General features: G+C 43.5%; 1 protein-coding gene and 1 non-coding gene across 2 annotated transcripts; both read left to right on the top strand.

Moving 5' to 3' along the window:
* Positions 1 to 1765: 1765 nt before the first annotated feature.
* Positions 1766 to 21887, top strand: kpna4 (karyopherin alpha 4 (importin alpha 3)). The gene is made up of 17 exons (XM_067449937.1): positions 1766 to 1974; positions 3846 to 3890; positions 4024 to 4113; positions 4211 to 4240; positions 5747 to 5799; positions 5928 to 6023; positions 6217 to 6302; positions 9586 to 9672; positions 11310 to 11479; positions 11659 to 11703; positions 12487 to 12618; positions 12701 to 12829; positions 13256 to 13360; positions 18483 to 18554; positions 18639 to 18801; positions 19565 to 19659; positions 20062 to 21887. Exons 1-17 carry the CDS (start codon positions 1906 to 1908, stop codon positions 20158 to 20160), a joined length of 1566 nt encoding a protein of 521 aa, XP_067306038.1. The 5' UTR covers positions 1766 to 1905; the 3' UTR covers positions 20161 to 21887.
* Positions 12844 to 13162, top strand: LOC137085513 (small Cajal body-specific RNA 7). The gene has a single exon (XR_010907096.1). It is a non-coding gene; the product is annotated as a small Cajal body-specific RNA 7 (non-coding RNA).
* Positions 21888 to 22203: the final 316 nt, after the last annotated feature.

Here is a 22203-nt window from a genome sequence, read left to right as displayed (position 1 = left end):
CTGTTGATCATCTGTCCGTCATCGGCTAAAGCCCGCCCTGATGATCTCATTGGTCAGTTTCTGTTGATCATCTGTCCGTCATCGGCTAAAGCCTGCCCTGATGATCTCATTGGTCAGTTTCTGTTGATCATCTGTCCGTCATCGGCTAAAGCCCGCCCTGATGATCTCATTGGTCAGTTTCTGTTGATTATCTGTCCGTCATCGGCTAAAGCCCGCCCTGATGATCTCATTGGTCAGTTTCTGTTGATCATCTGTCCGTCATCGGCTAAAGCCCGCCCTGATGATCTCATTGGTCAGTTTCTGTTGATCATCTGTCTGTCATCGTCTAAAGCCCGCCCTGATGATTTCATTGGTCAGTTTCTGTTGATCATCTGTCCATCATCGGCTAAAGCCTGCCCTGATGATTTCATTGGTCAGTTACTGTTGATCATCTGTCCGTCATCGGCTAAAGCCCGCCCTGATGATCTCATTGGTTAGTTTTTGTTCAGCGTAATTACTCCTCTATGGATCAAGTCGAACTGCCAGAGCTCAAATGTTGTGGACGGGGCTGAGTTCGGCTGGCATCCAGGCTAAATAAGGATTCTTCTAATCCAAAAATTGTTACATTTGACATTGGAAAGATCCAGTCCTCCAATGGATAATTGGGGCATTTCACAGACTGATACTCTGTATACGACCTAACCACATGCAACAGTTTAGGTGAAAATAGAGTTAATTACCCATTCATAAACCTTAGGTGAGGAATCCACTTTACAGTACATTCAGTAGGCTATATGAATAAAAGCAGCCATCCTCTTTTGACAAATCCAAAACAAATATGACACCTTTGTCAAATCTCACAGGTTTTTCAAAGATCAGTTTTGTAGTGTTGTAGTACTGGAGACCGGTCTTGAAACCCTTTTCTGAAGGTCTTGGTCTTGTCTCTGTCTCAGACTTTGAGGACTCAGGATTTTGTTTCAACACCACAACTGCTGGGATAGCACTAAATTGCCACAAAAAAATAGTACGTTTCTGTCACTGGTGTTGTACCTTAAGGTACAAAAGTGAAAAGGTAAATCTTTGTACCTTACTAACCCCTAAATATTAATACCTTAAGTTACATACCAGTAACCGCAAACATGATATTGCTTTTATACCAAAAAGTTTTACATTATATTTATGCATTTGTTATTTACCAATTTAGATCTTGTACCTTAATCTGCAGTGCAAAGATGCAGGCTGTTGTTAATATTTGATTTGATTGGTCCCAGATTAGGTGGTCTTGATTTACAACACTAACATTAGATATGTAAAACTATAACAGTCTCTTATTGGCCTGTTTAGCTGAGCCATCCATGGACCAAACAAAAAAAGCCCTGAATACTGACAAAAGAATGCATATCATACAGACCCTTGATAATTAATCTTATTACATGATTAGTTTATGGCATTTTAATTATTTTATTTTCAATAAAACATTTGCAATGTGTTTGTAAACGGTGTTTTACGTGTTTGGCCTGAGTTTTGTTGCATGTTCTGACCAGCAGAGGCCGCCAGCAAGGGGCGATTCGGACACTGAATCAATTGATTCGAAGCTTTAAAAGCTTCTTTTCTCCCGTCGCTGTGATTCGTTACAAAATATATTATTTTGTAGGCGATTCCAGAAGCATAAAACACACAGAGAGTGACCATCGATTAATTTGCGATCAGACAATAATGCTATAATATATATAACGTGTCCCGCACTCCTCCGTCATTCTCCCCACGCCGCGTGAGGCGGTGCCGCTCCACCGGCAATCCCAGCATACACCGCGCCTCATTAGCATAAAACATTCCGGTGTCTACAAGAGCCGAGCGAACACATTGAGCTCCAGATAACTGCAGATACGTCTAAATTAAAGAGTATATCAACACACAGCGGCAAACATGAGCGACAGCGAGAAACTGGACAAGCAGCGGTTGAAGAACTTCAAGAATAAAGGGCGCGATCTGGAGGTAAAGGCGCGCGTGACGTCGAGCAGATTCACGAATAATCGCGCAATCATCCGCTCTCGAGCGCTCATAACACGCCGCCCGCCGAACTATGTTCATATCTGCGCGTTTATACGACAATAGAGAGGTTAAATCGGTCAGACGTGTTATGTGAAGGTGTTAGCCGCGCGGCTAGCTCGCCGTTAGCCCCGAGCTAACGCGCGTCGCAGTTCTCCATTAAAGTGTGTATTTGTCATTGGAGTTTAAAGCGAGCGCCGATATGGGCTCGGATTAGTCGTGATGTGCAAATCTGGGGTCGGTTTGTGTCGTGATCGTGTCAGTCCTGTACTCACATCGTGTGTGTGTGTGTGTGTGTGTTAGCATTAGCTCGGCCTGCTGCACAATAACATCCTCCTGACGCCTTTCTGCTGCGTGCCCGAGCTGATGCGACTCAAACGGGCGTGTTATTAGCAGACAGTGCGTCTGGTGTGGTCCGAATGATCGTGTGTGTGTGTGTGTGTTACCAGCAGTTTCTGCTTTCTAACTGCATCATATTCTCATACTCGGCAAAACGCCGCGCCTCTCGTCTAATCGCGCCGTGAAAAGTTCACATCACAATCTGTGGTGTAAATCAGTCTCACACAGGTTAAGCAAACTTGAGGTAGGTCGTTTATAATAATAGAGAAAAGATGTGGTCCCAGGATGGAGCCTCGAGGAACTAACAATTAAATAGTCAGACCCATGAAGAAAATCACACTGGTGCCTGTAATGAAGATGAAACCAGAAGAAGTTGGTTAAATTGTGTCATTAGTTCCTCTCCCTCACGTCAAACCCGTCAGACCTCCGTTCAGGTTCTTCAGACACAGATGAAGATATTTCTGATGACCTCCGAGAGCTCTGTCATTTAATGAACACTTTCAGGGTCCAGAAAGGAAGTAAAGACACTGTTAAAATAGTCCATGTGACTCCACTGGTTCACCTTACTGTTACGAAGACACGAGAACACTTTAAAACAACGACTTTATTCAACACTTGTCTTCCTGTCACTCTCGCGCTATCCGCAGTACAGCCCTTCAGGGTTCTGCACCAGAACGCTGGCTCACTATTGGCCGAGCACCATCACATGATCGCATACTTTGTGGTGCTTGTGTGAATTACGTTGGAGACTGGTGATTAAAATGTTGAGTAAAGTTGTTGTTTTTGGTTTTGCGCAACACAAGTATTCTCGTTGCTTCATGAAAACATGACTGTGGGGTGGGAGGGGTTAATGAGCTATCAGCTTGTTTGTGTAAGCTTGATGATTGATGACAATAAGAGCATTAATGGGTTAGTTCACCTAAAAAGGAGATTTCTGTCATTAATTCTTCACCCTGAGAAACTGTTGAGTAAAGTCGTTCTTTTCGTTTGTTTTTGCGTAACACAAGTGTTCTCGTGTCTTCGTAACAGTAAGGTGACCCAGTGGCGTCACATGGACTATTTTAACAGTGTCTTCACGTCCTTTCTGGACCCTGAAAGTCTTCATTAAATGACTGAGAGCTCAGATTTCATCAGAAATATCTTCATCTGTGTCTGAAGATGAACGAAGGTCTTATGGGCTTGAGGAATTAATGATAATTTACATTACTATGCCTCTAAAGTAATTGTTTGGCGCTCTGCTGGTTGCAGGTGACGCTAATAGACTTTAATCACACAGGTCTTGCAACTTTCTTCAGAAAGTAAAATTAAAATGTTTAATTTTAAGGGCGATACGCTGGAAACACTGCCATGATGTAAAATGATTTGACGTGATTCCTCATAGCCAGATCATGCGTAGACTGACGTGTAGCGGTACAGAAGGTGTGTGTGTGTGTGTGTGTGTGTGGTTCAGTAATGATGCTCTGCTCTCTCCTGTACAGACGATGAGGAGACAGCGCACAGAAGTGGTGGTGGAGCTCAGAAAGGTAAGGTTTGGTTTAGTGCTTGATTGATAGGTCAGTTGGCGGTTCTTCCTCTCGGCACGTGAGTGTTTACACTATAAATACAGTGTGTGTGTGTGAGCTCTGAAGCGTCTGAACCGCTGGGTTTTTCCTGCAGAATAAGAGGGACGAGCACCTGCTGAAGCGGAGGAACGTTCCTCACGAGGACATCTGTGACGACTCTGACGCCGACGGGGACTTCAGAACTGTAAGGACTTGCCCTTACTCTGGCCGGAAGTATTTCTTGATTTAACGCTGAATTGAATTTGCACTAAATATTGCTGTTGTGTTTTCCTTTTCAATAGCAAAACACTTCGCTAGAAGCAATAGTGCAGGTAAGCCATGGGTTTTACAGGGTTTTGCATGTTGTTTTAATTTGATTTTGAGTGTTTTTTTTTTTTTTAAAGCGGCGGTGTCATGCGATGTGACTTTTGTAACTTTAGTTAGTGTGTAATGTCGCTGCTTGAGCATTAACAGTCTCTGCAAAGTTACAGCGCTGAAAGTTCACTGCAAACGGAGATATTGTCTTTTAAAGTTACGCCGGTTTATTGCCTACAAAAACGGCCGGTTTGGACTACAACGAGCTTCTTCCTGGGTCGGTGACATCATAAACCCTCGCTAGTCTCCGCAGATGTGACTTCTGCCCGTAATGGGAAGGGGCGTGGCCTTAACCTGTGCTTCAGCCAATAAAAATACAGGAAACTCCATCTGACCAATCTAAGACCACTGCGTTTTTCAGAGGGAGGGGCTTCAGAGAAGCAGGAAGCAAACGAGCCGTTCAGAGCACAGACAGCGGTGTGGAATAAAGGGACAATAGAAGAAAAATACGGCATTAAAAAAACATAACATAAACACAACCAAGCCTAGAAATAAACCACAGAACCACCGCTTTAAATGAGCAAATCTCATGAAACATGGCTGACTTTTATTTCTTCTGTAATAAAATAATTGATTCTTGTGTAATGAACATGAAGCCAGTTCTAGGACCGTTTTCCGTATTGACACACGAATAGACTATTAACATAAAGCTTTTACTCTTAAACACAAAAGCCACGTCCACTTTAATAAAAACAGGAGTATTTATTAAACACGCCAGATCAAGAGCAGAAACGAATAGTGCATAACTGAAAAATAAAGCATAGGCTAAAGCTGATGCAAACAGAGGGCACAGAGCATTAGGCTCCAAATAAAACATGAAATAATGCGCCTGCAGTTATAAAGCGATTATTACACTAAGACATTGAAATATGGCAAATCTGAAAAGTTGACGTAGCCTCCTCAAGACAGACGTAGACGAGTTAGCTCACCGTTTTCAGCTGATATGACATGTTTGTCGTCGAGCTGTGGTATGCAAACTGTTGCTTGCAAAATTTGCATTCAACTTTTCCCCATTTTCTATCTAAAAAAATTGCTTCTACACTGCCGATGTCTTTGTTGACATGCTAGAAGAGGACTGACTAGGAAAACGCTCACAATTAAAGGATTAATATACAGCAAAGTAGCCTATACTTCAGTCTGTCTCTTCTCCAGTGGGTCGGGTGTCCTGAAAACAAGACTGGTACCTGCTCTGAAAACACCCCGTTAGCAATCAGTGCTTTCCACCTGATGAAACTAATGCAGCAAAAATCCACCAGTCGAGCTAGACCGTATCCACTCAGTCAACTGGGAGATTACGGCCCTACATGTTTCTCATTCGTTTTAGAGCTGCAGTCTGTAACTTCTTTTCAGGGGGGTTAATTATCCAAAATCAAACTGATTCATTGCTCAAGACGTTTCGTGAGCTTCGTTTGCTTTGGTGAAATGGCTCTTCATATAATGAGGCGTATGATCGTTGTTTGCAGAACGCGACCAGTGATAACCAGGGCATTCAGCTCAGCGCCGTTCAGGCCGCCAGGTGAGTGACGGCTCGTATTCGAGTTGTTTTCTCGTGTGTTTGCTGCATTGTGACTTGTTTTGAGATGGGCCATCTTGTAGAAACACCGATAACTTCTGTGCAATAATCCTGTTGACCTCGTCCTGCAGGAAGCTGCTGTCGAGTGACCGCAACCCTCCCATTGACGACCTGATCAAATCTGGCATTCTGCCCATCCTGGTGCACTGTCTGGACCGAGATGACAAGTAAGACCTGTCACGCCAGTGCACTGCAAAAAAAGGCTTTTCTTACTTAGTATTTGTCTTGTTTCTAATCCAAACATCTAACAATTCTTAAAACCATAAGTACTTACTAGACAGGCAAAAGTAAAACTTTGCAGTTTTGTGCATGTTTTATCGATCTCATGCTCATTTTGTTTCCTCTCTCTCCTTTAATCAGCCCATCTCTGCAGTTCGAGGCGGCCTGGGCTCTGACCAACATCGCATCGGGCACGTCCGAGCAGACGCAGGCCGTGGTGAAGTCGAGTATGTTCAGCTGATGTCTGCTCAAGTGTTGGACTCGAGTGTCTCTGTGCTGGACAGTTTTCACTACTTCATTCGGGATATCACCATACCAAAATTACAGTAGTCGTTACCAATACCACAATTTACTAGCCTGGCGTGGTCCTACTCAGCTCTAGTCAGAATATGAGTCTGATGCTCCATTGGGCTGTGATTATGGGGCGTGTTTCAACCCAACCAGAGTAGCGGAGCGACGCATAACGTTAGTTGTCAAATGTCAACAGCTCAACTGCACTGTGTTGCCAAGTCTGCGTTTTCCAGCGGTTGAAGGTTGAAGCGACGTCAATTATGGGATATATAGACCCAGGAATGCAATTTTTAGCAGGCAACCGTGCCAAAATAACACACATTTTACCCCACAAACGCCATTTTTCCCCTGGAGAACGGAAAAACTTCAGCTTTGAGTTCGGCTGCCATCCAGGCTAATAATTGACTGTTCTCTACTAACTTTGGTACCACGGCAAAATGTTTTATTTTATAGCTGCAAATGAAATTGCGCGTCTGTGCCCGTCATTCACACAGAGATGCAGGAGTAATATTTAAATAGTATTTTGCACTTTAATATTCACAGACACTAATATATATTCAGCTTAAGTCTGGAGCCTGTAGTCACAAGTACAAGGGAGGGCCATTCCCGTTTACACCTGGTGTTTTAATCCGTCTCTTTTGTCCACTTTCAGACTCTTCTGTCCTGATTTCTTCTGTCTGTGGGCGGGTCAATCTATGGGCTTTTTGCTTTTTATCTTTCCATCTAACACACAGAGCGCATCAGCTTTAGTTTCGCCTGACAAACACAAGGCCGGCCGAACGCTGCGAGTGTGTGTTAGAAATCGGGAGTGGAGAGAGAGCATTGTGCTTTGGGGCGTTTCTCATCTTCAGACCAAACTTGGGTCTCCAGCCGACAGTTTGCCGATTGGAGGGCGGGTTGCTTGAATTGTGGGTTCATTAGCCTATTATTCTTAATGAAAAACACAAGAAAACTGTACAATGACAAACTCTCTTAAATAGGCCTTATACCTTTTGCTTTAAAAACAAATCTTCCGTGATCTTGTTATTCAGCTCCTCACTCTCTGATGAATGAGATCTGACTCCTGCTGCAGTTTTTAGCTGTAGTAATCTGTTCTGTTAGCCTGACAAGCCAGAGCCACATCCAGATGTTTGGTCTGGAAACTCCCCATTGACGGCTCAATCTGAGGGGCGGATAAACGGCTGTCTGTCAAACTCCCTCTGCACGCGATAGGATAGCGCTACACCAACCAGAGCAACGAAGGTGAAGCAGAGCTCGCTGACAGATTAAACATTCGCCGTATCCGGTCGGCTAAACGCTGAACACATTTTCCCTTCTTAAGAATGACTTCAGTGCCGTTCTTTTCTCAGAGAAAAGCTCAACTCAAGTCTTCCAGAGTCGCGGTCAAAGCTGATTCGAAAGACCGCCGTTCGCCAGTTTCTGGGTTTACTAGAAGCACGCAAACGCAACTCGGCCGTCGTCATTATGGCCACGCCCACCGACTCTATACACGATGTGATTGGCCCGTTCAGATTGTGAGGAATACAGCTCAGAAGGGTTTTGAGAGTTCCTAGACGACACTCACGGGCAGATTAAATTTGCTGCCGCTAGGGTGCGTCTAGATTTCTAGGCTACTGTTCTGTAACAGAACAAAATGATTTTTACTACTATAATATATCAAAACTGGGCTATAACGGAGCTGTGTTTTGTATCCCTCCTAGTGCAGTGTCTGCGGAGCGTATAAGCCCTGCCTGCGTGAGGCGCGCCGCTTCTCCAGATGCCTGCTTTTATAAGAGAAGAATATGTTCAGCCTATAGACCGTAAAAAAAATATGGATGACTCGAGTAATCGACGCCGAGCAGGAAGTCAAGGGTGCGATGTCAAAAGCCCGCCCGCCCACACTCACAGATGCAGAACAATTCATTATGTCGGTGTGAAATAAACGTCTGGAAATGTAGAAATTAAACCTAAAGCTCCAATCTGCTCCCAAAAATCCAAAGAAAAGTCTGTTAGTGTCTCAGTGACAACTTCACTCAGAGAAGCCGTCAGCCTCAGCTGTCAATCAAGATCCCTGTTTTTATAACGTCAAATAACTAACTAAACTTATTTAAAGAACGGACACTTGAAATGAATCTGCAATCTTAATACCAGGGGCCTGTACCGTGATGGCAGTTTAACAAACTCAGGGTTACAGGATTGGTTTTGAGTTGACCAAACCAATCTATTCAGGCTTTGTTGGTCCCATGATGCCGTTATGGAGTTTAGTTAAACTGAACATTTAAGCTCTTGTCGTTTTTATAGCTTTATTGATTTGAAAACGTATCTGTATGACTTTTTTATATAGGCTATTTAAAAATTAATTGATGATTGATTAACTAAAAGGATACACGTTTAGTTAATTAAGGGTATAATGATTACATAATGTCTAAATCATTCAAAATTATTATTATTATAAATAAGCATTGTTAAAAGCCAGACGCTTTAGTCTTTAAAAGCCGTTTGCTGTGTCATGACCTTTAATGTGGAGTAGAAACGGGGAGTGGCTTTACTGCATCAGTGGCGTGTCACTTTACTCACAGCTGATTGGTCCAATTTCTCTTACCCAGAACACATCCTGCCCTGAAGCACACACTTCTGAACGCCAAACCACTTTTAATGGTACCTAAAACCCAGGATTGGCACAAATTAAGCTTGACTATCTGGCTAGCCAGCTAAACGACAGGCCTTAAGTGTGAACAGGGATTTCATTTGTGCATTTTGGGAAGGCCACATGCACCAGCTTTGTGTTTATTTCCAGCACTGTGGTCAGAGTCACTGCGTTTCCCCAGATTAGTAACGAGGAGTGTCGTCAACGTGACACGAAGACTTAAGGGTCTCTGTCGCTTCCCCCCAAAATAAGATCTTGAGGGTTTAGTGTTTAAAAATGAAGAGTACTTTATTGTAGAGTAAAATAAAAATGCTTATTTTTTGAGAATAAATGTTCGTTAAATCACACAAATCTATGGAAGCGTCTTTCCATCACAGAACAAAACATTTTAAAAGAATCTCAACTTGTCTTGCAATTATACAAATAGTCATAATTCAGCTTCTATACAAATCGTATTATGATCACAGGTTAGATATATTTAATTTCATTGTCATTCACAAGTTTTAGTGCTATTTAGAAAACCTTTTTTTAGATCCAGAACCCTGATGTGTACAGAGATCATGTGTCTTGTTTTTATCTGTGTGTGTGTGTAGATGCGGTTCCTCTGTTCCTGCGGCTGCTGCATTCTCCTCATCAGAACGTGTGTGAGCAGGCGGTTTGGGCTCTGGGGAACATCATCGGTAAGTGAGCGTTATCATGAGATGAGGGGGATTGACACGGGTCAACCGGCCGTTGTTGAAGACCCAGGGTGCTTCCCAATTCTTATTTGTGCATCCTCGCTTCCTTTCCTCGCCCCTTAGCTCTGCCACTTCAGGACGTGAGGACGGAGGAATTTAAGCAAGTGAAACGATATATCCCCGCTCCCTTTAACGTCACTTTAAAGTGTCGTCAGTTAATGATGACTGCACCGCTGGATTTAGTTCTTGAACATTAGAGATAAGTAAGGGCTAATGTCCACCCAGCCGGTTGTTATCGCAGAATAAACCCCTCCAGAGTGATCAGGACCCCGACGCAAAGCGGAGCGTCACTCTGAAGGGGTTTATTCTGCGATAACAACCGGCTGGGTGGACATTATCCCGCTTATTACACGGCTACTAGTCTCAAATAAATTACACACAAAATATTGTCTTGAGATTAAATATTTTATTTGCTCTAACACAAAGCTTCCGCGAAGAAAAACAGCTCCAAACTGCTTTAAGCCTTTATCTATTGCTGCTAAATGTTGAGAATGAATGCTGAAAGGGTTAGTTCACCCAAAAATGAACCCAAGCCTATGATTTACTCACCCTCAGGTCATTATAGGTGTTTATGACATTCTTCTGTCAGACAAATACAATCAGAGTTATATTTAAAAAGTCCAGGCTAACGTTAATCCCAGCAGTAGTTGGAGCTGTTTCTGAAGTCCATTAAATGCAGCTGTCCGTCAAATAACGTGCTCCACACGACTCCGATGGGTTAATAGAGCCTTCTGATTCCAATCGATGCGTTTGTGGAAGAAAAATATATTTAAAACTTTATAAAGGAAACCAGCCTTGAAGTCGTCCATTGTAACCCACGGCTGTTTAAGCCACAAGATGGCACCAGCGTTAAGCACAGAAGTAGAACCGGTTAAGATAACTCGCAGTACCCGGATGAGCGGGTGTTATCTGGAAATAACATACCACTGGAATGCGCGATTGACCAATCAGAATCAAGTATTTCACAGAGCCGTTTAATAACTATTTTTATTGTAAGCTTCAACCTCCACAATATACTACGTTTGTCCATATTTTAATCAATATTACCAGTTATTATTACCAACACACTTGTTATCAACTGCTTTTAGTTTGTTGTATAGAATTGTTTCTCTTTATTTTATTTTTTTTATCAGGTGTTATTTGACAAACATTTGTCTTGTACACGTGAACATCACAACACTTCCGCAAAGGATACACCTGTGTATCCCCGCTCACAAATCCTCAGGATGCTCCTCACTCCTCCATCTTCAGTCCTCCATCCTCGCCTCCTTGCAGTGCAATGAGAGAATTGAGATGTCCTGCAAAATGGCTGAGCTCCATCGGTTTCCGGGTCTTAGGATGGAGGACGGAGGAGCGAGGAAACGACGAGGGGTATTGAGAAGCACCCCCAGTGTCTAGCGTTATGAGTTTCTGATGGTCATCTCCACAGTTGTGCATCTCCTCCGGCGTGGCGTGACTGGAGCTGTGTGTGTCGTGTCAAACGCAGTGTAGAGCGGCTCATGGCTGCTCGTGTTTGGCTAGTTGTGTTGAGTGTCATGAGCTGAGGCCGTGTGGGATGAATGATGGCTGTCCTGTTTCAGGTGATGGTCCTCAGTGCAGAGATTACGTGATCAGCCTGGGTGTGGTTAAACCGCTGCTGTCCTTCATCAGCCCCTCCATACCCATCACCTTCCTCCGCAACGTCACCTGGGTCATGGTCAACCTGTGCCGCCACAAGGACCCACCCCCACCCATGGAGACCATCCAGGAGGTACGAGAGTGAGAGCGAGGGCTCATTGATATGATGGTCACTGACTCTGCCGTCACGTTTGTGTTGTGAAGACTAGTGTCAGCTGTTCCCAGTTGGCCAGTTTAAATGTCCTCCTGTGAGCTGTTCTTCAGTGATAACCTGGGCTTTCGCTCTGCTAACGCATGTCTGTCTTCACACAGATTCTTCCTGCGCTGTGTGTGCTCATTCACCACACCGACGTCAACGTAAGTGCCGCACTGGTGGAGGGGTGGGACATTTCCACTGGGAACTCTCCATGGGAACATAATCTGGGGAACTCTGGAAACTTCACACGAAATCCTATAAATTCCTGTTAATTGGAAGTTTTAGGAAATGAATGTAACCCGATCATATACAAGCATGACTAATTTAGTTTGGTCATGAGCAGACGTTAGGTTTTTTATTTTTTTGCATGTTGATACATTTCCTAATTAATAACTTCTAAATTAGTTAAAATATATTTATTCCAGCAATTATTTGTTTGTAACATATCCTTCAGAAATCATTGTAATATGATGGTTTGCTGCTCAAGAAACATTTGATTATCGATGTTGGAAACGTTTGAGATTTTTTTGGAACCTGTGACTCTTGCAGGATTCGTTGTTAACCCCTAACCCTTTTGCCAAAACTGTTAGGGGTGAACAGTTGAATAAAATGTAAAAAAACAAACACACAGCGTTCATTCCAAATACATCTTTACCATAGTTTTATCAATTTAATACATCCTTGCTGAATAAGTGTTAATTTTGCACATTTAACACTCATTTGCGACTCTAAACTTTTGAACGGTAGTGTATAATTAGAAAATATTTCTAGCATGATCATTTGAATATACTCCAGGGTTTCTACTGATACAAAGCCATAAGCTAATCGCTGAAGTAAATATCAGTGGTTTTTAAATTTTATTTCCATGGAAAGTTTCCAGCTTTGAAAAATTCCCGTGTTCTGCACTGGTCATGGGCGGCTGGCTTTACCTGTGCTGTGTGCAGATCCTGGTGGACACGGTCTGGGCGCTGTCTTACCTCACTGACGCGGGCAACGAGCAGATCCAGATGGTCATCGATTCGGGCATCGTACCCTACCTGGTCCCCTTACTGAGCCACCAGGAGGTCAAAGTTCAGGTATGGACGAGCCTTGTGTACTGATGTTCTCTGATTTGGGCGATTAGCGTGATGCCTGTGTAATGGCCGTCTTTGCCTTCAGACGGCAGCGCTGCGCGCGGTGGGGAATATCGTGACGGGGACTGATGAGCAGACTCAGGTGGTGCTCAACTGCGACGCTTTGGGTCACTTCCCTGCACTTCTCACACACCCCAAAGAGAAGATCAACAAGGTAAGGAGAAACACTGGACCTAATGTCAAAGGTGTGTGAGGTGTTGGACATGATGAGGTCTGAGGTGTGCCGCTGGCATGAGTGATGTAGTGTTGTTTAGATTAGCATATGTTTAATGTTTATATGAGCTGTGTGTGTGTGTGTGTGTGGCTGATGGGTGAGGGTGTCCTATTGATCAGTGCTGATACAGGAGTGCATCTGAGGCGGGCCGCTTCCTCTGAGGCTGTCCTGCGGTCCGGCCGATGATTAGAGCCTCAGTATCACACTCACCCTCAGCTCAGCCTCACTCTCAGCAGGCCGAGACCCTCGCGCTCGCCCTGAGATCTGATCCAAACGCCCTCCACTCCTCCAGCCCAGCCGCTCTGCCCCTGATGATCTCAGAGAGTGTGTGTGTGTGTGTGTGTGTGTGTGTGTGTGCTCTCGCAGGAGGCCGTGTGGTTCCTGTCCAACATCACCGCAGGAAACCAGCAGCAGGTTCAGGCCGTCATCGATGCCAATCTGGTGCCCATGATTATTCTGCTGCTGGATAAGGTGGGTGACCCCAACTCTCCTCATTGAAACTTGAGCTTAAACTCTTCATGACACATGCAAATGAGTGCAACTTGAGTTATTATATTACTTCTAAATGTATGGTAAACCTTTAAAGCGTTAGTTCAGCCTGTAATGTAAACTGTGTGATTAATTCCTCCTGTGGTTGGCCAGCCGTCAGTCCTCCGCTCATCTTCACACACAGATGAAGATATTAGTGTTGAAATCCGATGGCTCAGAAAGGCCTTCATTGACACCAATGTCATTTCCTCTCTCAAGACCCATAAAGGCACTAAAGACGTCGCTACAAAATAACACACACAGACTTTATTCCGCATTGTCTTTCTCTTTGGGGTCTGTTGTCCGCTGCTGACGTGTTATCTGGTGCACCTGAGCGAGGAGACGCACGCTGTAAACAAAACAACCTTCGCAAACATGTCTAAGGATTTCCACACAGAGGAACACTTGCACTTTTTTTGCTCAGCCATATTTATTTGAAGCCGAATACACGCACACACCAGATAACACATCAGTAGCGTCACTGAACACAAACGCGGAAGAGAAGACAACGCTGAATAAAGTCGTAGTTTGTGTTATTTTTGGACCCAAATGTATTTTGGATGCTTCAAGAGACTCTAATTAACCCACTGATGTCTCATATGGACTACTGTGATGATGTTTTTATTCCCTTTCTGGACATGGACAGTATAGTGTGCATACACTTGCATACGCTCTCGGACTAAATATAAAATATCTTAAACTGTGTGTGAAGATGAACGGAGGTCTTACGGGTGTGGAGCGACATTAGCCAGAGGAGTTAATGACAGACATCTCATTATGGGCTGAACTAACCCTTTATCAAAGGCCACGTGCACACCGCAGCTGAAGTTGGCTGTCTGAACTCAACTGGTTGTTAAAGATGTATATAAACCCATCAGATGTTTCTCTTCTGGAGAAGTCACAGGGAAAGCAGTACAAGTCTCGACACATTCGGTGTTACATAAGCTGTGTGTTTCCAGCGCAAGAGCTAGGGGCTTCGAAATGACATTCAGACTGAGACTACAACTAAACTCGCCAATAGGGCTGCACCGATTGGGGAACAATATCTACAATTCCTTAATTGAACTTGCCTTTTTTTTTTTGGTTAACCAATAGTGTTTGTATATCATTGTTTATATATTAATGAATGATATTAATTATGTTTATTGCTAAATATGAATATTTAACAAATTAGAAATACATTTTTAATGATTAAAATTGTAATAGTAAGTGTATTTAATATTTATTTTACAGAACTTTATTTTACCAAAAAAACTGCTGTTAACAGTCGATGACTAAAACTCATTATTAAGATTTATTGTAAGAAAAAATAAAGCACAGATTTTTATAACTTTATCTGAAATCAATTTCTTTATGAAATCTGAGCCTCTTAATCCTCCATCTGTGGGGGGAGAGTCATGTACACTGGAGAAAAACATCAGTGTTTGGATTGTCAAATACATTTATTTAGAGGAGTATTTTCTTTTTTTAACCTACAATTTATTAATCCTGAAAGCCAGAGGGCGCCCTTGAGCCGAAGCTCCTCATCTGCCTCAGAAGTAATGAATATAAACGAACACATCGTCTGCCTCATTCTGTGATCAGCCACTTCAGCTCACCATATGATGCGAGTTAAAGCCTGTTCTCAAACCGTCTCTTGTTGAACAGGTTATGAACGCTTCACATTACCAGTTTGTGAAGATGTTTGTGTATTGCTATCATTATCAGCGACTCAAACTCTTCGTCTTTCAGACGGAGCAGCGTTTGCTCTTCACTGACACTCAAATCACAGCGTTTGAGCTTTCATAATCGCACATTACCCAAATCACGGTTGCGGCTCGATTTTGATGAATCGTGCAGCCCTAGCGGCCATATAAACGTACATGTTCTGTGACGAGTAGCCCATCTCATCTTTTGTGGTGTTGATGTAATAAAAAGAGCCGGTGTGCAGCGACGTTACAGAGGAGCACCTCATGGAGTCTGAGGGCCAGAATATATCAGGCTTTATCAAAGCCCTCATCTCTATCGAGCAACACCGCTGACCACTGCCAGCAGATATAGAAACGACCGAGCCGTGTCACCGAATGAACATCCAGCTGCTGTAAAAGTGCCGAGCAGCCCTCTACAATGTGAGGAAAAAGCCTAATATATAAGATTGTAATGATGAGAGGATGGATGAGAGCTAAGTAACGGTGTTGATTTTATTAGAGACATAGCTCTCATTTCACTGTAAAATGCAACGAGCGTGAATCACTTTCACTTTCGTTTTCAAAACCAGCGTCTCTTCAGAGACGCCAAATCAAAGATATCATGCCTAGAGCGCCTCCTAGTGGACAGCATATGAAATGCAAAGGGAAAACCCACATGAGATGATGCCTCATTTAACCGGTGTACCTGAAAATATACACCACTTAAGAATAAAGTAAGAAATGTTTTTTTCCAGGTATTTATTTGCAGAATTTGTGACGTGTATTGGCTAAAGCGCTCTGCAGGCTAGGCTTGATTAATTTATTGCCATATACAGTGGAGAAAACACTGTGAAAGTCACAGTGTGTGTGTGTGTGTTAAACTGTTAGGCGCTGCTTAGATTTAAGTTGGTGTTTCAGTTCTACACGGGCATAAAAGACGGGTCAAGACTGAAATTCATAGACATGTCAGTTCAGGAACACAATCCATTCGTTTTGATTGTAATTTGATTATTTTATATTCAGGGTTTGTACGGTCATGAAAAACCTGGAAAAGTCATGGAAATTTAAAATGGCAAGTTCCAGGCCTGGAAAAGTTTTGGAAAAACGAATAGACCTGAAAGTTTTGGAAAAGTCATGGAAATTAATTTCAAAGTATGTATGTAATGGAAGATATGTTTAAGTGATAATATTGGTCAAAGAAACTTTGTAAACCTACTCGAGACGAGTACGGATCCGTTCCTTCGATCCACCCGACTGCTGCATTCTGTCAGATTTCCTTTTGCAGCTTTGAGCATCACAACCAATCACCCGCGTTTGTCGAGCATGATGGCCAATCAGAAGCGTTCAGATTAGTCATCGCTGAAACCAAACGCGGTGTTCAGTGCGCGCGCACTGTCTGATCTCGCGAATTCTCCCGTCGTCATAAACAACAAAGTCCAGATTCTTCGAACCATCTTTTGTATTTTGTTATAATAACTTATAATAGCTTGTCGTTAATTAATAGTTTGCTTGCTTAAAGAGATGCTGTGATTTGATATTTATAATATTAAAACATGTTTATTTTACATGTATACACTAGCCTGGCGTGGTCATCCTCAGCTCTAGTCAGAATATGAGTCTGATGCTCCATTGGGCTGTGATTATGGGGCGTGTATCTCAACCCAACCAGGAAAGACCTCGATTGGACAGACCTACAACCAATCAGAGCAGCGAAGCGACGCATAACATTAGTTGTCAAATGTCAACAGAGCTCAACTGCTCTGTGTTGCCAAGTCCGCGTTTTTTCCGCCGGTTCTTTTCTATGTCTGTGGGTTGAAGCGACTATTATGTGATATATAGACACTGGAGTGTGAATTTTAGCAGCAACCTTGCCAAAATAACACACATTTTACCCCCAAACACCATTTTTTCACCGGAGAACCCCCCTAGTAGTTGCCGCGTTTTGTTGTAAAAACTTGGCAACCCTGTCTGCACGCGCGCTGAAATCAGGCTGGAAAACACGATCTTTGACGGTGTTGTAAAATAAGTTAATGATACACAGAGTACTTACCCAACATGATCATCATTTCTGAGAGAAATAGTGAAGGTGATGCAGATACAAACAAGCTCTCCGTTTAGGATCCGAACAAATATAATCCAAGCGCCTTTGATGACGTGATCATTACGTTACTGTTGATCATCTGTCCGTCATCAGCTAAAGCCCGCCCTGATGATCTCATTGGTCAGTTACTGTTGATCATCTGTCCGTCATCAGCTAAAGCCCGCCCTGATGATCTCATTGGTCAGTTTCTGTTGATCATCTGTCCGTCATCGGCTAAAGCCCGTCCTGATGATCTCATTGGTCAGTTTCTGTTGATCATCTGTCCCTCATCGGCTAAAGCCCGCCCTGATGATCTCATTGGTCAGTTTCTGTTGACCATCTGTCCGTCATCGGCTAAAGCCCGCCCTGATGATCTCATTGGTCAGTTTCTGTCGATCATCTGTCCGTCATCGGCTAAAGCCCGCCCTGATGATCTCATTGGTCAGTCTCTGTTGATCATCTGTCCGTCATCGGCTAAAGCCCGCCCTGATGATCTCATTGGTCAGTCTCTGTTGATCATCTGTCCGTCATCGGCTAAAGCCCGCCCTGATGATCTCATTGGTCAGTTTCTGTTGATCATCTGTCTGTCATCGGCTAAAGCCCGCCCTGATGATCTCATTGGTCAGTCTCTGTTGATCATCTGTCTGTCATCGGCTAAAGCCCGCCCTGATGATCTCATTGGTCAGAACAGTTTCTGTTCGGGGATAATCACTTCTCTATGGAGCAAGGCCAGACCGAATTGCCCGACCTAAAATGTTTGTGGGCGGGGCTAAGTTTGGCTGGCATCCAGGCTATGTATACACAGATGTTTCATGGATGCTTAGGTCATGAATATTTGTGTATGACCCCTGTATATTCCATTGTTGTGTCTAAAGCTGGTCTAAAGCAGCTTAAGAACAATTGTCACACACATTTAAAAGCTCAAACTTGTTAGTCAGCTAGAAAAATAACGATAGAAAGCACGATCACACAAACTATCACAATCCTTATATTTTTAATTCAACTGTTGCCTTCATTAGGAAGAAATGAAGGAGCTAAAAATAAACGGCCTGTAGAATTGCACAGGAAATTAAAACACTTTCTTTTCTTTTTTTTTGCACTTGGAAAAAAAAAACGGTCCCTGTGCCATATTGTTTAAGTAATCTTGGTTTGAGAAACAGCTGTAGTGTGACACCAGATTACATCAGTCTGAACTATCATTTTGGGTGAGCTATACCCGATGCGTCAGCCGCTTCTGCACATTGCGGTTTTGAATGGTGACTTGTACTCGTATTATCACTGTTTGGGTGCTCAACGTGTCCCGTGTTGCGTCTCGCAGGGAGATTTCGGCACTCAGAAGGAGGCGGCGTGGGCCATCAGTAACCTGACCATCAGCGGCAGAAAGGATCAGGTGAGCTGCTCGGCCGTACACGTGCTCGTGTGTGTGTGTGTGTGTGAGGAACGGGGGTTGACGTGTTCTCATCTCGTCCTGTAGGTGGCGTACCTGATCCAGCAGCAGGTGATTCCTCCTTTCTGTAACCTGCTGACGGTCAAAGATGCTCAGGTGGTGCAGGTGGTGCTGGACGGCCTCAGTAACATCCTCAAGATGGCTGATGAAGAAGCGGAGACCATCGCCAACCTCATCGAGGAGTGCGGAGGTAAGCGGAGTGTGTGTGTGTGTGGAGGACGTGAATAATATTGTTTAACATGAAAAACCCACATTTAATAATATTCCTCATCAAGGAGTGCGGAGGTAAGCGGAAAATTACAAAAAATAAAAAGCAGAAAAATAATCTTGTCTCTTGTTTCCGTCCCAATCAGAAATCAGAGTATTTTCCTCACCCCATTGGCAGATCATTTTGCCTGTTTTAAGCAAAAACTCACTTCAGTTAGATTTGATCTTCAACAAAACAAGAACAAATATCTAATGTGGTTTTACTGATCTAGTAAATGCATCTTGAGTTAAGAATTGTTAGATATTTAGACTGGAAACGAGACAACATGACTGAGTAAGAGGAGCATTTAGTGCAGTGAGGGGCAAGGTGTTTGCGTCTCTAGCAAGCAGAGTTGAATCAAGTGATTTGGGTGATGGGCTGTCTTTTTTAAATTCACAATCTAACAAGAACTACATGAATAAAATGTTATATGAAAATCCCACATGTAGTAATATTCCTCCGAGGCCATCCCCTCAGCAACATCTGCCCAATGAAGTCCTACAACACGTCACTTATTCAACTTTTATTTTAAAACGGTGTTTTGACGTTTCATCCTGAAATTAAATGTTAAGTGGACGTGTGCTTGTTTAATTTGACCCCTGGTTAGTTCAGCCCCTTCTCTCGCTCATGACTGGTGGAAAGGAAGTGGTTCATGGTCTTGTGTGGCGAGTGTTTTTGAGGATTTTAATCGTTGTTTGTTGCTCAGGTTTGGAGAAAATCGAGCAGCTGCAGAACCATGAGAATGAGGACATCTACAAACTGGCTTATGAAATAATCGATCAGTTCTTCTCATCTGATGACGTAAGCACCCCAAAGGAAGTTCCTGCGTTGGACACACACACACACACACACACACGAACTCCCTCTCAAACCAGCTTTATTGGCATGACTGTTGTACAAAGCACTGGCTGTCACATGAGCAATGAAAAGAAAATCACTAGTCAATCATTAATCAATAAATCAACCGTAAACATAATGCATGAGAGAAACGTAATGAGTGCATTTCACACGCATGCTTGTTCACTCACGCACATACACACGCTCAGTCACACACACACACACACACACTCACACATACGCTCGCTCGCTCACGCACATACACATTATTTTATTAAGCCTTGTATTTCAGTGAAGGCTTGTGTGATAAACTCACAGGTAGTCGGATCAGTTCCTGAAGGCATCACTCTTCAACCTCTCTTTCAGATTGACGAGGACTCCAACCTGGTTCCAGAAGCGATCCAAGGAGGAACGTACAGCTTCAATTCTTCCACCAACGTGCCAGCAGAAGGGTTCCAGTTCTAGACGCGACAGGAAATCTGGAGTTTTGTTTGTGATGCAGCACTCTGTTCAACATTAAAAATAATTAGAGAGAGCGAGCGAGAGAGAGCGCGAGAGAGTGTGATAAATATTAGATCCGTTGTGCTTGGCTGATGGGATCCAGCTGCATCTAACCTGAGAGAAATTGAGTGGCGTTCCTTCTGAAGGAAGCGTCCAGTCGGCATTTGAGATGAGGATGGCTTTGAGTGGATGCGAGCGAGTGAGAGAGAGTGAGTGGGTGACTGCTGCGTTTCAAAAACACCACCATCTAAACCGAACGCGCTCGGAGCAAACTTCACCAAAACTGCCTGGCGTGTCTTTTCCACAAAAACAAACCCAACCAATGGGAATAACGAAGACGTCTCAATTTAGTAATCTGAGGTAAGGATGATAAAGGAGGACCTCACTGACAACACAAAACACACTTCTGAGGTCTCCCGAGGCGTGCGTGTGTGTGAGCGAGTGCGTGCGTGTGTGTGTGTGTGTGAGAGAGAGAGAGAAGAGTGTGTCTGACATGCTGGAGAGCGGACCCAGCAGACCAGAGCCCTCCCTGCACGCCAGCCCAACGGCGCGTCTCTGTGCTGCATGTGCCCAAGTGAATGGACGTGATGGTGGTGTGTGTGCTTGACTGACTGGTGAAATGCAGGACTGAATGGAAGCGAGTCGACTTGGAAAAATCAACCGCCGCGTGGAAAGGTGACCGTTCTGGCAATTCAGCGGCAAATTGTGGAATAGCCTGGAAGAGGAGACTAAATGAGTTAAAAAGAAAAAAAATCACCTTGTAATGGATTGATTTGGCATCAGTGATCTAAAGAAGACAATGTCATGACTTTAATTTCCCCTTCTCCTTTTAAATATGATTTCGTGCTGATGACACTGGACTGAGCTTTGGCCGTCGCGTCGAGGAGATCGGTCGAGGATGTGTGTTTTTGTTCTTTTCTGCCCATTTTCTTTGTCTCCCGCCACAGTGTCTGCTTTTAATTTTCAGTGCTGGTGTAAATACATGTAATACACATTGTGCACTGTTGTACCTCTGCACAAACTCGGGCTCTTGTACATTTCTGACCCTTAGCGCTGTTCTCTGAGGGCACTGCCTGCTTTAGGGCCGCCACGTGATCATGTGGGGAGGCGTTGCGTGTGTGAGAGGTTTCAGACATATCCTTTGCATGTGCTAAACTGCAGCATAGTTCATTTTAGTGGGTTTTAGTTTCGTAAGTGTAAGCTTTTTGTTCTTTTTTTCTTTTTTTTCTTTTAAAAAGTACCTACTGTAATGTTTCTGTGATCATATTTTTTTTCTTTTTCTGCCGTTTTAAGCCCCTCAGCGTTCCTGACCGAGCAATTCTACCGCTTTTTGCACATTGCCACATTGGAGGTGTGTAAACTATCACTCGCATACGGAGTCCCTCTTTATTTGTAGATATTCATGTTCAGTGTTGAGCAATATTTCAGCAGGACTGTGCAGAGCACGTGCAGTTTCCCCTGTCGGTTTATCATCCTTTCTGTTTCTGAGTTTTAGTTGACTGTAGAGCTGTCTTTGATTTGCGTAAGCTCTTGATGGCTATATCATATTTTATTTACAGCCCTCCCCTCCCCAGCGGCATTCCTTGTTTGCAAATATGTAGTTTCAAAAGAAGACAAAAATAGATGGTGTACGTATCCTGTTGGACATAGACTACAGGCTCTGTACCTATTCAAATAAATATTCAAATGTGTCTCCGTGGTGCTTCTCTTCAGCTGTCAGGGTTCCCATCCAAATCGAAGGCTGAAATCTTTGAACAGACTTCGGCTCAAGTATAACAACATTGAAGGTGAATTTAATCTAAACGTGTGCTCTGTTTAAGCTTTTTGTTTTGTGCCAAGCTAACTGAACTCCTGATCCAACTATATAAATGATGACCTGGATGTTTCTTTAATATGATCCTGGTCTCTAGCTCGTTAGATTACCACAGTACTTAAGTTATCTGGGGGGGTATTCCAGAAACAAGGTTACCACACACACACACACACACACACACACTTGCTTACTCC

The sequence above is a fragment of the Pseudorasbora parva genome, chromosome 8 (assembly GCF_024679245.1).
Source record: "Pseudorasbora parva isolate DD20220531a chromosome 8, ASM2467924v1, whole genome shotgun sequence".
NCBI classification, from domain to species: domain Eukaryota; kingdom Metazoa; phylum Chordata; class Actinopteri; order Cypriniformes; family Gobionidae; genus Pseudorasbora; species Pseudorasbora parva.
Note: the sequence above shows the minus strand (reverse complement) of the source record. Positions and strands in the feature narration are given on the sequence as shown.